This window comes from Anomaloglossus baeobatrachus, chromosome 6, assembly GCF_048569485.1.
Source record: "Anomaloglossus baeobatrachus isolate aAnoBae1 chromosome 6, aAnoBae1.hap1, whole genome shotgun sequence".
In the NCBI taxonomy this organism is placed as follows: Eukaryota; Metazoa; Chordata; class Amphibia; order Anura; family Aromobatidae; genus Anomaloglossus; species Anomaloglossus baeobatrachus.
This window is the reverse complement of record NC_134358.1, coordinates 215,413,750-215,427,760: the sequence shown is the minus strand read 5'-3', so window position 1 is coordinate 215,427,760 and position 14,011 is coordinate 215,413,750. Positions and strand designations below refer to the sequence as shown.

Here is a 14,011-nt window from a genome sequence, read left to right as displayed (position 1 = left end):
GCCTCCGCAGAAGCCGGCTCCTGCTGCCTGCACATTTAGTTGTTGCTGTCTCGCTGTCACACACAGCGATCTGTGCTTCACAGCGGGAGAGCAACAACTAAAAAATGGCCCAGGACATTCAGCAACAACCAACGACCTCACAGCAGGGGCCAGGTTGTTGCTGGATGTCACACACAGCAACATCGCTAGCAACGTCATGACCATTGAGGAAGGATTCTCCAGTCGTGCTGTATGTGTGTTACCCACCAATACCATCTGTAAATAATACACGAACTGCATGTGACTTGGTTTAAAATTGGCCACAGCAGCCTTTATTACCTATTATTTACATACTAACACAAGGGGGCGCCGTCCAACGGGCGACCCCAACAAATAACAATAGGTAACACAGTAACCAATACAGTAAATATACAACCCTGAGTAGGCCCAGTCCAGGAACCACTTCTCACCCCAGTATCCCTGGCCGCAACACACCGACCCAGAGATGAGGTATTAATCACCTACGGATTAACCCCCCAACTTTGCAGAACCCCGTGCCTGCAACATCCCGGAACCTGGAGCCACCATACCAAGATGGTGTCTCTCTGTCCAGTTACCATTGCCTTCAACCGCCTCTGGACCAGACCTACCCCCCGCTGCTGTGACAAAGAAACAACCCAGACCAAATTCCCCTCGGCATTAAACACAAGGGAGGGTGGGCGGGGATCGTTCCATATCCGGAAGTCAAGAGAGAGGGGGTAAGTCAAAGTCCTTTACTTACACCCCTCAACTGTCCCACCTCTTCCTCCAGGGAACTCCTCCTACCCACCAATCCCTTTACTCTGCCTTATAAACAAACCATTCCTGTTTCCATTAACCCCATCACTCCTTCCCTTCCCTCTAGTCATGTCGCCCCTCCACCCTATGGGTTCCATGGCTTTCTTGACCATTGAGGAAGGATTCTCCAGTCGTGCTGTATGTGTGTTACCCACCAATACCATCTGTAAATAATACACGAACTGCATGTGACTTGGTTTAAAATTGGCCACAGCAGCCTTTATTACCTATTATTTACATACTAACACAAGGGGGCGCCGTCCAACGGGCGACCCCAACAAATAACAATAGGTAACACAGTAACCAATACAGTAAATATACAACCCTGAGTAGGCCCAGTCCAGGAACCACTTCTCACCCCAGTATCCCTGGCCGCAACACACCGACCCAGAGATGAGGTATTAATCACCTACGGATTAACCCCCCAACTTTGCAGAACCCCGTGCCTGCAACATCCCGGAACCTGGAGCCACCATACCAAGATGGTGTCTCTCTGTCCAGTTACCATTGCCTTCAACCGCCTCTGGACCAGACCTACCCCCCGCCACAGGACAGGGCACGTGACTCCTTACGTGGCCTGGACCCGCCACACACCAAAAGCTTGTACCACACCTCCACGCAATCCCAGCGTCCACAAAACAGCACCAAGCACGTGAAGATGCACCCCCATCGCATCCCCAAAACCACCAGTTCAGCGCCACCAACTTTTGGCGCCGCCCCCCCAATAAGGCTCGATTGATACTGCCTATCGCACGAGCCACACGCCATTCCAACCTGGTCACACTATCAAAACTACCCCACGATTAAGCTCAGGTATGTCTTACACAATGCAACAACCAACAATTTTTTTTTTTTTTTTTTTTTTTTAAAACATTCATAAATAACTTCTCGAGATACCAAATCGCTGCCTCCAATTTACTGGACCAGTACCATCGACCCGTCCAGACCCAACTGGCAACATTCAGGCGAGCCTCAGACCGTCGAGGCCCCGAGAACCAACGAATGCCCAAATATCCAAATGAGGCACACCCTCACCACAAAAACCCAGGGGTTATAAACCCACAGATAACACCAACCTGTTACGCCAACCCATTCCACTCCCAAAAGACTCAAATGCCCCCATTGCCTTAACCCGATAACAACTGAGGCCAAACGTAACACCGAAACAAGAGGACTCCCACCTCCCAATACTTCTCACAACCCCTTTTCTGAGCCCACCGAGGGGCCTCCGTGGCAGCCCAATCCAGAAGGAATACGACCCATAGTATTCCGGGCGCCCACCCCCGCCACCTGCAATCAAGTCTGCAGCACTGCCACAAAATGGTACCTTAACAAACGCGACACAATAATGAGCCTGGGCGCCCTCACAACATAATTCCGCACCCGGGACCGCGTATAACAACACCAACCTTCACCACCCGCCTAATCTAATTCGGTGAGCGACAAAGCCGGCGCTCAACCCACTGCACCACCTCGGACACATCCTCCAACATCCAACCTCCGCTCTTGACCGTAGATGAGCTGACCAACCCCACAATCTCAAAGCCCCCCAAAAGGCTAACACAAACCGTTTTGGACAAGGGAAACAAAAACCCGCTCGTGCTCAGATGAACATAGCCGCCACAAACCACTCACCAAACGCTGCCACAAAACAACGGAGACGGACCCTTGTATCCCGCTCCCTCACACCCTTACGACCAAACCCTTCAAGGCCTGCCGCGCCCTAAGATCCTGCGAAAACATCTCTCCACATCTAATCCTTAACAAGACAGCCACAGCCGCCACCCTCTGCTCCACTGCGGACGCCGGCCTAGCAGCCTGAAAACCGTTACTCACCACTGCCAACGCCACCATCAAATACTCCACCGGGCCTTCCTCACACATTGTCCCAAACGTTATCCGCGCCACCCATACTTCTGAATATCAGCCCCAAATAACCTCAGTCACTGGGCACCGAGCCGCTCCCCAACACAGCAACACCAGACTCCACAAGCCCTCCGGACACACCGTGCCCACCTCGTCTGCTACCCGGCCTCAACTCCCGAGACCTGCAGAACTGGAAGGAAACAGAGCAGCTGCTATTCCCTTGGCGAACCCCAGTACTGGTTGCGCCACGCATAACATTTTTTTTTTTTTTTTTTAAAACACATCCAATTGAGAAACCAACTGTCGCAAGTACGCCACCCTTGGCCCCAGGATTAGCAAACCAACTATTAATCGAATTCTCCACCAACTGATAGCCAGAATGACAGCACACCTTCCTCTTGGAAAAAACTGCCAACCTCCACCACCCGACCACTACCACCGATTGGAAGCGCTACCCCACAATGCCCAACCAGAAAACAACTGGACCCGCTGCCTCCGAGTACCGCAGCTACGTTCCATCAGGTAGCACCTTACCCAGCCACAAACCGCGGCCACTAAATCGCCGTAAGAAAAAACCTCCTACACCATCAGATCATCATTGATCTCCCTCGTGACCACACACAAAGGATCCGATGGCTGCACCCTTGGCGCAGCCATCGCCAGCCGTCCAGCAGACACGCACCCCAGCGGCGTAACTCTGCACCCGTGGTTCGACCGCCCCTGCAAAGACTGCACCGCCTGAAACCGCACCGTCTTAGCTGACCTAACTGCCTCTATCGCAGCCCATAGGACCACACCATTACCCACGAATCCTACCCCTCTGACCATAACATCAAACTTTATCCCCACAAACCGTATCACTGGCGTTGGACCCTCAGTCTTCGCCTGCGCCAACAGGCCCAAAAGAGTATCCACCACCATCTGTAATAAAACAATCAACCTCAACGAATCATCAACCCGCCAACCCGATGTAAAGAGAATCAACCTATAATGAATAAGAGGTGTAAGCTGGGACACACCACGCACAAACCACTCCACCAAGAAATAACCGCCTCCAAAGGAACATAAAATGGGACAACAACCCATTAGCACCCACCGATCAACATAATAATAACTCCCCTCCCCACTGCAGCACCAGAACTGCTAGCTAGCAGGGTGGACCAGTAACAACCTAAATGCCGCCTCCAAATTCGCCTTTGCCATCAATGCTCCCCGGCTCACCGCCTTTACCAAATCCCACCCTCTGTCAAACGACACATAATAAACCGCCGACAATTCTGGAGCCAAGCAGGCATACACCGATGACTCCTCCAGATAAGATACGTTTTGAACAAGCCGAAATATATACATCTATATACGGCTCATTTCCGGCACTACCCCCCAACAGAGAAACCCAATCGTGACAAGGAGGGCCCCGAATGGCCCACCCATCCTGCCCAACACCACTTCCTGACCCCTCTTTCCACTGACAACCACCAGGTGTCCCCTAGCCCAGCGCAAACTTCCAATAAGGAGGCAAAGATCCACCAATATAAATAGAATGACGCAGAATTACTATGTTCCATACCACAACCCAACACTTATGCTTAAGACAACCGTCCGCCCCAAATCTGCACCACCCATCCTTCTATTCCCCCCAAAAAACCCTCATCGTCCGTGTCGCCGGGGTTCCAAGCCCCGAACAGCCAACTACCCCCCAAAAAGGGGGGGGGGGGCTGACTAGGAGCCGCCATCCACTGCAGCCATAAGGATGTGCCCGTATGATCCTACCGCATACTGGCACGCAACACCTTCCCTTGCTGAAATTACTCGGCGTACTGAAGCCAGACTAAACCGCCATATGACCTAACAAGCCACCCCAAATGGATCCATATAACCGAACCAATTACCCAATTCCTTCCCCCGATACCCTTGCCAAAAAACGCAAATGCCCGCAGCCACGTTGCAAATGTACGAGGGTGAGCCTCCACCGGCGCTCCCCTCCCTCTACTTATCCTTCCTGGAATCACTTGGCTTAACCTAATCCAGGTGAAACTGTTCCCGGGGGAGCAGCGAAACTATTGCTACACGTTCCCCATTCAAATCTTATCCCTCACATCCTCCAGCAAGTGAGCCCCCCCAGTGGGCCTTTGAAGCACCCATACCTCTCACACTTGGCCACTGTCAGCCAGACGCACCACCTCATCCCCCTCTTCGTTCCTCACCACTCACTCTGTCACAGCCCTTGCCGCCTCTGCCCGAAAATGCTCCCCTGCCGCCTCATGCGCCCTCACTCTGCCTGCCGCACCTGCGCCTACTAACCACCGATCCCGTCCATGCCGCCTGCGGTGCATGCGCACTCTCCACAACCGTATACACCACTTCAGTAAACCCCATACCTGGTCAAAACACCAACCCACTCGGCGCTGCCGTGTCCGCAGCCGCCCCCCCCCAGCCCTGCCAAATCCACGGCCGTCTCACCCGACCGCGACCCGGCATATCCTGGAATAAAAATCACGCCATCCGGATGTCTGATTCATCCGTCGCTGCTTCCTCCTCCTCCTCGCTGGAGCCGACCGCCTCTGGCTCATGTAATGCAGACGCCGCCGAAGCGCTGCCACCACCACGGCCGTCCTCCTGGTACGCCGCGTGGGCACCATCCTCCAAGCTCCATCTTCTGTCCCGCGGCGACAACCCCGGAAACCGTCCCGTCCTACGGGCTGCCACCGCGGGCCTTATCTTCTGGCCTGACCCCCCCTTGCTACCTGCAAGGACAGGGGGTACCTGTGGCCCGACCCGCTGCCAGCAGACTCCCATCCAGAGCCGCCAGCCTCCTGCCCTCCTGGGCCCAGAAGGCATCCGTCCGCCGGGCCCTCCCCCCCTTGGGGGAGACCGCCGCTGCCGGGAGCTGCACGCCTGCTCTGGGTGACCAGGCGGGGACCGCAGGGCCCCCGCCGTCACCCCCACGTACCGACGCCTCCCGGGCATCCGTTGCACCATGCTCGCCTGCCCTGGTGCCGGACCCCTTGCTGGCTGCAGCCCCCCGCCCCCCCCCCTCCCCCCGCGGGGGGGGGGGGGGGGAACGCTGGCCTCCGTCCTCGCCGGGCGCTCTCCTGGCCAGGAGCCGCCGCATCCAGCCCTCCTGGGCCCCATGAAAGCCTCTGTCCGCTGGGCCCTCCCCCTCCTGGGGGAGACCGCCGCGGCCGGGAGCTGCAACCTGATCTGGGTGACCAAGCAGGAACTGCAGGGCCCCTGCCGTCACCCCCACTCACCGACGCTTCCTGGGCACCCGTCGCCCCAGGCCCGCCTGCCCTGGTGCCGGACCCACCACTGGCTGCAGCTCCGCGGCCCCCCCCCCGCCTTCCGCGAGGGGTAAAGCTGGCCTCTGTCACCGCCGGGCGCTCTCCCCGTCCGGGAGCCGTCGCATCCAGCAATCCAGGCCGCGGCTCGGACCGGAAGTAGGCCGCAGCCAAGCCACGCCCCCCTCCCGGCTGCCGCGGCCCGGACGGAGATTCCTCCCGCGGCCGGAGCAGCAGCTGAGTACTGCCCTGCCCACGTCCTACCGCGGAGGGTCCCCGAAGGGGCTCTCGCATCTCCTCCTCGCTCCCCCCGCACACGGCAAGTACCTGAGATATGAGGGAGGGGGGACGCCGCCCGCAGCTGACAGGGGAGCGAGGGGAAAGTGCCAACGGGTTAACCCCCAGCAGCCAAGACGTGGGACCGCGCTGCCAGGGGCCCGTGCACTGCCATGATGAATCCGCTGCTCCCGGGTAGCAGCCATCCTGTCGCACGTCCGGATCGTTCCATATCCGGAAGTCTGGTGATGTGAGGGGCTGGGGAACCTCCATCATGACGTCCTTGTACAGATCTTTGTGTCCTTCTAAATACTCCCACTCCTCCATGGAGAAATAGAAGGTGACGTCCTGACACCTTATAGGAACCTCTCCAGTCAGATCGTTCCATATCCGGAAGTCAAGAGAGAGGGGGTAAGTCAAAGTCCTTTACTTACACCCCTCAACTGTCCCACCTCTTCCTCCAGGGAACTCCTCCTACCCACCAATCCCTTTACTCTGCCTTATAAACAAACCATTCCTGTTTCCATTAACCCCATCACTCCTTCCCTTCCCTCTAGTCATGTCGCCCCTCCACCCTATGGGTTCCATGGCTTTCTCAAAAGTTGTTCGTTAGCAGCGATGTTGCTAGCGATGTTGCTTAGTGTGACGGGGCCTTAATGGGACTCACAGCATGAGATAACATCATCTAATATAGTAGATCATGGACATGCAGAGATCCTGCAATGGATGAAGGAGAAGCTGTGCAGTCTGCCAGTAAGGTACCTAGCAAGCACAATAGTGCCCGACCCAGCAGTAAATATTAGGAATAAAATCAATCCTATAGGAAAAGTAGGAGGGGAGGGGAGGGAGTGGGTCATGTAGCAGACTCTGCTATATTGGATGATGTTATCTCATGCTGTGAGTCCCATTAGTGTCATGTTTTACGGCCCTGTTGGCTTTGTACTTAGATCCTTATGGCTCATTATTATTATGTATTGATTTATATATAGCGCTTTCTTTAGGGTATTTACTATTTCAGCATATATACCCTTTTCTTATCTTGTGGCTATTTATTTACTGTGTTGAGCAGCTATTTGTATTGATTGTAATTTATATGGTGTTGGGGATGTCTTTACATCTCACATAATTGTGTTATTATTGTGTGTTGGTGTGAATGTATTATTATTATTGCTTTTAACTTTTTAACTTTGATCTGTAATAAAGGTTTGCTTTTATTATCATATCAGGTTGTGCTAACTCCAATTTTCTTTTCTCGCCCTTCTTTCTTTTTTCTCCCCCTTTCTAGCTTATGTTTCATTACTCTTCAGGAGTCTGCACCCCACTATTCTAGCGGTGCACTCCTTTTGTCTTTTCTCCCTATAGTATAATGCACCTCATGATCCTTCATATAAAATAATGCACACCCCATAGTCCTCCATATAGTATAATGCACCCCATAGTCCTTCATAAACTATAATGCATTCCCCATAGTCCTCCATTTATGTACCGTCCATAGTCCTTCATATCATATAATGCACCCCATACTCCTCCATATATTATAATACACTCCCCATATTCCTTTATAATGCCCCTCCCATAGTTCTTCATATAGTATAATGCACACCATAGCCCTTCATATTGTTTAATGCACTCTTCATAGTCCTCCATGTATTATAACGCACCCCCATATAAAATAAAGCAGCCCCATATTCCTCCATATAGTATAATGCACTCTATATAATATAATGCACCCTATATTTCTCTATATAATGTAATGCACCCTCATATTCCTCCATATAGTATTATGCAGGTCCCATATAGTAGTATGCAACACCCATATAGTATTATGCAGCCCACATATACTATTAAGCAGCCCCCATATAGTAATACACAGCCCCATATAGCATTATGCAGCTCCATATAGTATTATGCGCCGTCATATAGTATTATGCACTCCCATATAGTTGTACGCAACCCCCATATAGTATTATGCAGCCCCATATAGTATTATGTACTCCCATATAGTAGTATTCACCACCATACAGTATTATGGGCCCCTATATACTATTATGCACCCCCATATTTAATATGCAGCCCCACATAGTGTTATGTACTTCCATATACTAAGATTCACCCCCATATAGTAGTATGCACCCCCTATCGTATTATGCGCCCCCATATTTTAGTCGCCACCTTTATATAGTAGTATATAGCCTCCATATGCTATTATGCTGCCCCCATATCTTTTCATGCACTTCCATAGTCCTCTGACCACCATGATTAACCCTAGAACGCATACCTGGGGCCTCGCAGGCCTGCTGGGTTACTTGTTTTCTATAGTAGAATTCTATGGTTGCGCATTCTAGGGTAAAATACATAAATACTCACTTTTCCTTGGTTCCCCTGATGCTCTGGCCTCCTCAGTGTGTCCACTGTGCTGCTGCTCTGCACATCTCAGCACAGTGGTGCGCAGTAGTGACGTCATTGCACTTCACTGTGCTTACACGTCAGAGCGCAGACACAGTGGGAGAATTCCTTTCAATTGTTTCAGCATCTGTGATGCCGATACAATTGAAAATGCGATCCTGGGCAGGTGGCCCGTGGGCTGACTCAAAGGTCCCATGGCGGCCATGTGGCCTGCCGAAATTGGCGGTATGCCACTGCCATGTAGGATGTATTTGCCAAACATTCCACTGTCACTTTTCCATCCAGAAGAAACAGTCCTCATGCATGCTCAATGATGTCATCAGTCATTGATGATGCCGACATCCAGGTCTTTGTGATGTCGCGGGCGGAGGAGGGGAAGCTGCGCTCTCCCACTGCTCGGGTCCAGCTGCTGCTGCTGCTGCTCGGTGGTGGCTCGAGCGGGGGGCCGGATCCCGGGGACTCGAGCGGCGTTCCTCGCCCGTGAGTGAAAAGGGGATTTGTTTTGGGGATTTATTGTCCGTGACGCCACCCACGGTTGTGGTGAGATTGGTGACACCACCGCTGCTCTGGACGGGGATCCCGGGAGCGATGACAGGGAGCAGCTTGGATGTTGGTTCTCCCCTCCGTGGGTAGGGGGGTTGGTTGTCCCGGGGCCCGGTGAGGGGCAGGGATGGATGGCGGGTTACGGGGCCTGGTGAGGTGCAGTAGTTCTGTGACGTCCTGGCTTGTCCAGGGCGCCACAGTGACACTTGTGTGACCTTCCTTGAATTCTCCATTCATGCATACATCTTTACAGAAAAATACGTTATTCATATTGTGCATGAAGTCTTCAATACATTTTGGCACCAGTCTCACCCTCAGACCACAAAAAAACAAATTACTACATAGTTTTCTTCTTTGTTGAATCACAGGTGGGGCAGCACCAAATGAACTGATATAACACATTCAAACCTGAGGAGCGGTGATTGGGGAGACAGTGAGTACGTGTGGAAAGCTGATAACATAGCATGACCAACAGAAGCTTTAATATAACTGGAGTGCGAAAGAGTTTTGACTCCTTCATATTTCAGATCAAAACTCTGGAATCTTTTAAAATTTGATTTCTCGAGCTTTGTTATTTTTTTTTTTTTTATTTGATTTGCGGCTAATCAAATCTCCACAAATCACAATAAAGCAAAGCTGACGATTGCCCAGTAAAGATGTATGTAAATCTCCGAGAATTGTATTAAACCATTTTAAAGTAATGTCTAACTGATCTCAACATTATTGGCAATAGGTAAATAGTGGTAGCCAACAGCCGGTTTAACCCCTTAACAAATGCCGGTATCATTTTTTACGGCGCTCATTAAATGGTCAAACGTGCTGTGCTAGTGTTAAACTGATAAGTTTCATGTACTTTAGTATGAGTATTGCAGGGCATGATAATCAGCAATCAGCCTGAAAAATATTCAAGTTTCATAGTGGGACTAAGTAAAAACATAAAAGCTAAAAAAAAAAAAGTGTAAACAGGTAGAAATATATAAAAAAAAACATAAAAACAGCAATCCCCTGACACTAAAAGCAAAGCTTTTGTATAAACACAAAAATAAACAGAAAAGTGTAGACATAATTGATATTGCTGCTCCTGGAACAACCTAAAGTATAAAACTGTCACATTTTATCCTGAATGGTTAACAATGCAAAAATGAATAAATAAAAAAAAAATTGCCAAAAATGTAGCTTTTTTTATCATACTCACACGCATGAAAATGAAATAAAAAGTGATTAGTAAGTCATATGTAAAAAAAGATTGTATTACTGAAAATGTCAACTCATCCTGCAAAAAAAATGCCCTCATACGGCTGTGTTGGTGAAAAAAATAAAAAAAAACTACAGCTCTCAGAATATGGCAATGCAAAAACAAATTATACTCTGGAAAATATTTATGGTGTGCAAAAGTAGCAAATCATAAAGAAAACAATATAAATCTGATATTGATGTAATTGTACTGACCTGAAGAATAAACCCGTCCTATCACTTACAGCGCAAAGTGAATGAGTTAAAAAAAAATATAACTGTTATTTTTTTGCTTATTCTGCCTTCTAATAATCAGTATAATCACACTTATCCCTTGCTCCTCAATTAGCACTTTTGTTGGTGTTTCTGTGTAAATCCTCAAAAACTACGATTCTGAAGAAACGGAACCACTCACTGTAATGAGGCAGATGGACACATCTTGGGCTCCAATCTGGCCCCTGTTCTGGTGGCTTCCATCTTATAATTATTATTATTATTTCCACCCCTGAGCATAACATAACCTCCAAAAATGACTAAATCGCAACTCTATTACACTTATTATATTTCTAGCCATATACTTAATGTTTTTACATTATTAGTTTTCCTTTTATGTCATATAATGCACTTTTTATATTGACTCCCGGAAAATTTCAGTTGGTTAAGTGGCTTTTTAGAAATTTGTTGTACTACGTATATAACATTATTTATGCCAAAATAGAGTAGCATACAGTATCTATACACTGTAAATACTCTTCTGAGCTCAAATAAATTATTCTTAGCATTAAATCCACAGGTATTCATGATATTATGGAAAACTCATCTTTTATAATTGAACAGGCTATAACAATATTGAGATCTAATATACATATATATTTATAATTAATAACTATGAATCTATCTATAAATAACTTTTTTTCTGATAATGTTCTGTAACCATTTACCACATCGTTACACTATAAATATAACCTTATGACTTTTATAAATGTCAAAAATAAATATTCTATCTACTCCAAAAGTTAATGTGAGAATTTTTTGCTATTACTTACCCTACTTCCATGACCAGTCAGTGGAAATAAAGAACACAGAAGAAGAAATGACTTAACGTGAAAGTATACAGGCAGAATGAGAAATCTCCTTTCCATTGTGATCTTTAAACTAAACAGGTAACTCCACCTACCTCACACAATATTAACTGTGCAGAAGCTAACCTCAATACACAGCAGATAGTGGCACTCATATCTTCCATATGCACTGTCTGGGTATTTTGCCATCATAGGGGTGAATCCTCTGCTCGGGGCACTCCCTTTGAGTTAAAACTGTCAAAAATGTCTTGAATAATTGTCATGGCAATGTTATTTTTATAGTAAAAATTGAATGTAATTTATACCTAACATCAATATACTTGACACTTAATGTGTATACCTTTAGTGAATATCAATCCTTAAAGGGACAACCCCTTTTTGATACCACATTTCCCAGGGTAAAATAAAAACTATACTCACCTTCCGTACCGGAGCCATTGCAGCAGTGCAATGTCTCATGTAGGGTTGTAACACCACGAGAGCCCTCTTATTATCAGCTCCGGCTTCTGTCTCCAAGATTTCAGACCAAACGAGTTAATGAACAGGAAGTGAATGCTGCGGCCGCGCTCACTTCCTGTTGATTGTTCATTTGGTCCAAAGGAGGAGAGAAAGAAGCCGACGCTGATTAGATGTCGGGATCGCATGATGTCACAACCCAACGTGAGCCCCACTACCACAATCCCGGACACCGCTGGAACAGCACCGGTATACGGCTATGTGACCACGGGACAATGTACCTGCGGTTTCCCACAGCAGCTACCCGAAATCCGCAGCTATCCATTGCTGCAGGATTCCAGCGAAATATCTGCGGTAAACCTGCTGATATTCGTGCAACTTACCTGCGGAAGTCTCGGCATCTATCACCATAGTGTAGGGGCGGGATTTCCGCAGATATTTCCGCATGAATAATGGACATGCAGTTACGTGCAGCTGCCGGACATCCGCACCATTATTACAGCACTCTCCAAATCCCATAGCATCACATGGGGAGTGTCTGTAGATGCTAAATCCTGCGGATTTATCTAGAAAATTCAGATAAATCCGCATATTCTCTGCGGCAAAATCTGCGGATACATTGCCTTGTGGGCACATAGCCTTAGAGGTGAGTATAGCCGTTATTATTTTACCTGGGGAAACATGTGGAATCAAAAGGGGTTGTCTTAGTAAGGGACAACCCCTTTAAGCATTAATTTGCACTAAAGGGATACAAATTAAGTAGACAACCCCTTTAATGATGGTACTAATTTTGGACTTTGACACAAATAAAAATGCTTGCCACCAGGATTTAGGATGTTGCATTCAAAACCTAGTGCTGAAGTTTTCATGACACACTAATATGGATGTTGATATTTTGTAATAAATGAGGATAAAAAAAGAGGATTGAGTAGTACAAATATTTTCTTTTTTTTTCTTCTGTATGGACGCCCAGGCATAGCGCAGTCATAGACTCTTTGCGATCGACAATAAGCCTATGGGTCAACTGGTGTATTTTTATCTATAGTCAAATATTAACTTCCTTGTAAACTCATCAATTCCTCCTTTGTTACATAATTTTACTCTATATTCGTTATACTCCATCTACCTTCTGTCCTAGCAAATAGACAAGGACTAATGAGCCTTCACTGGTGTACAGCTCCCAATGAAGCAATAATAGGAGAGATTCTTCTTTAACAATGGCCAATGTGTGGGGTACCACAATGTACACCAATATTTATGCTACAAAGCTTTAACTTATCACACACGACATTGCCATTGGCCTTTGTTACCTTGGGGCAATCTATTGGTGATGGATAATCTAAACGGTATTTAAGATACAATGCTCACCTTAATTCCGTCTGGTAGTTCTCAACCTTCAGATTGACAGTTTCCACTATTTTCCCCATATTACTGCAGCATCTTGACAGTAAATACATCAGCAAATTAAAAAGCACATATACTATCACAGCACAAGCAATCAAATTGAATTCCAAACTGACAATCTCTGAAAACCACCCTCTGATTGTTTTCAGCAAGCAACAAAGCCATCTGAGGGAATCTGTCAGCAGGTTTTTGCTATGTAATCTGCAGACAGCATGCTGTAAGGGTTAATACAGTGATTTAAGCAAGGTATCTTTTATTACAAAGTGTGTTCTTGTTTACCTGCGATAACAGAGAGGAGTGGAGAGGAGTGTTTCAATGCCGCGCCAATGATCACTGTTCAGATGTCAGATTAATGTATCTTTATTATTTGCATAGGTCTGCGCATTTCAGGAGACTCGGCTCCCTTCCTCAGGACCGTCAGGCACAAAGAAAAACATCAAATCTATACAAGTGGGCACAGACATACATTAAATAGCCAAGATGACGTCACAGGACCACCCCTTCTTAGAAAAAAACGGGCGGGAAAGGGTGCATTGCAGTACAGACATGACGTAATAAATGTATCTTCATAGTGAAAGATCAAAATCCATCCGTAGTCATGAAACAGATGGCTACAATGATTAAACATACAATAAATTATGTGAAAAATAA

The 14,011-nt window shown here is 47.7% G+C and overlaps 1 protein-coding gene across 1 annotated transcript in view; it reads right to left on the bottom strand.

Moving 5' to 3' along the window:
- Positions 1 to 11,529, bottom strand: part of LOC142243092 (cytidine monophosphate-N-acetylneuraminic acid hydroxylase-like) — a 186,225-nt gene extending 174,696 nt beyond the window's left edge. Inside the window, exon 1 of the mRNA XM_075314674.1 lies at positions 11,465 to 11,529. Coding sequence (XP_075170789.1) covers positions 11,465 to 11,475 — 11 coding nt within the window. The 5' untranslated portion in view covers positions 11,476 to 11,529. The remainder of the gene's footprint in view (positions 1 to 11,464) is intronic.
- Between the last annotated feature and the right edge of the window lie 2,482 nt (positions 11,530 to 14,011).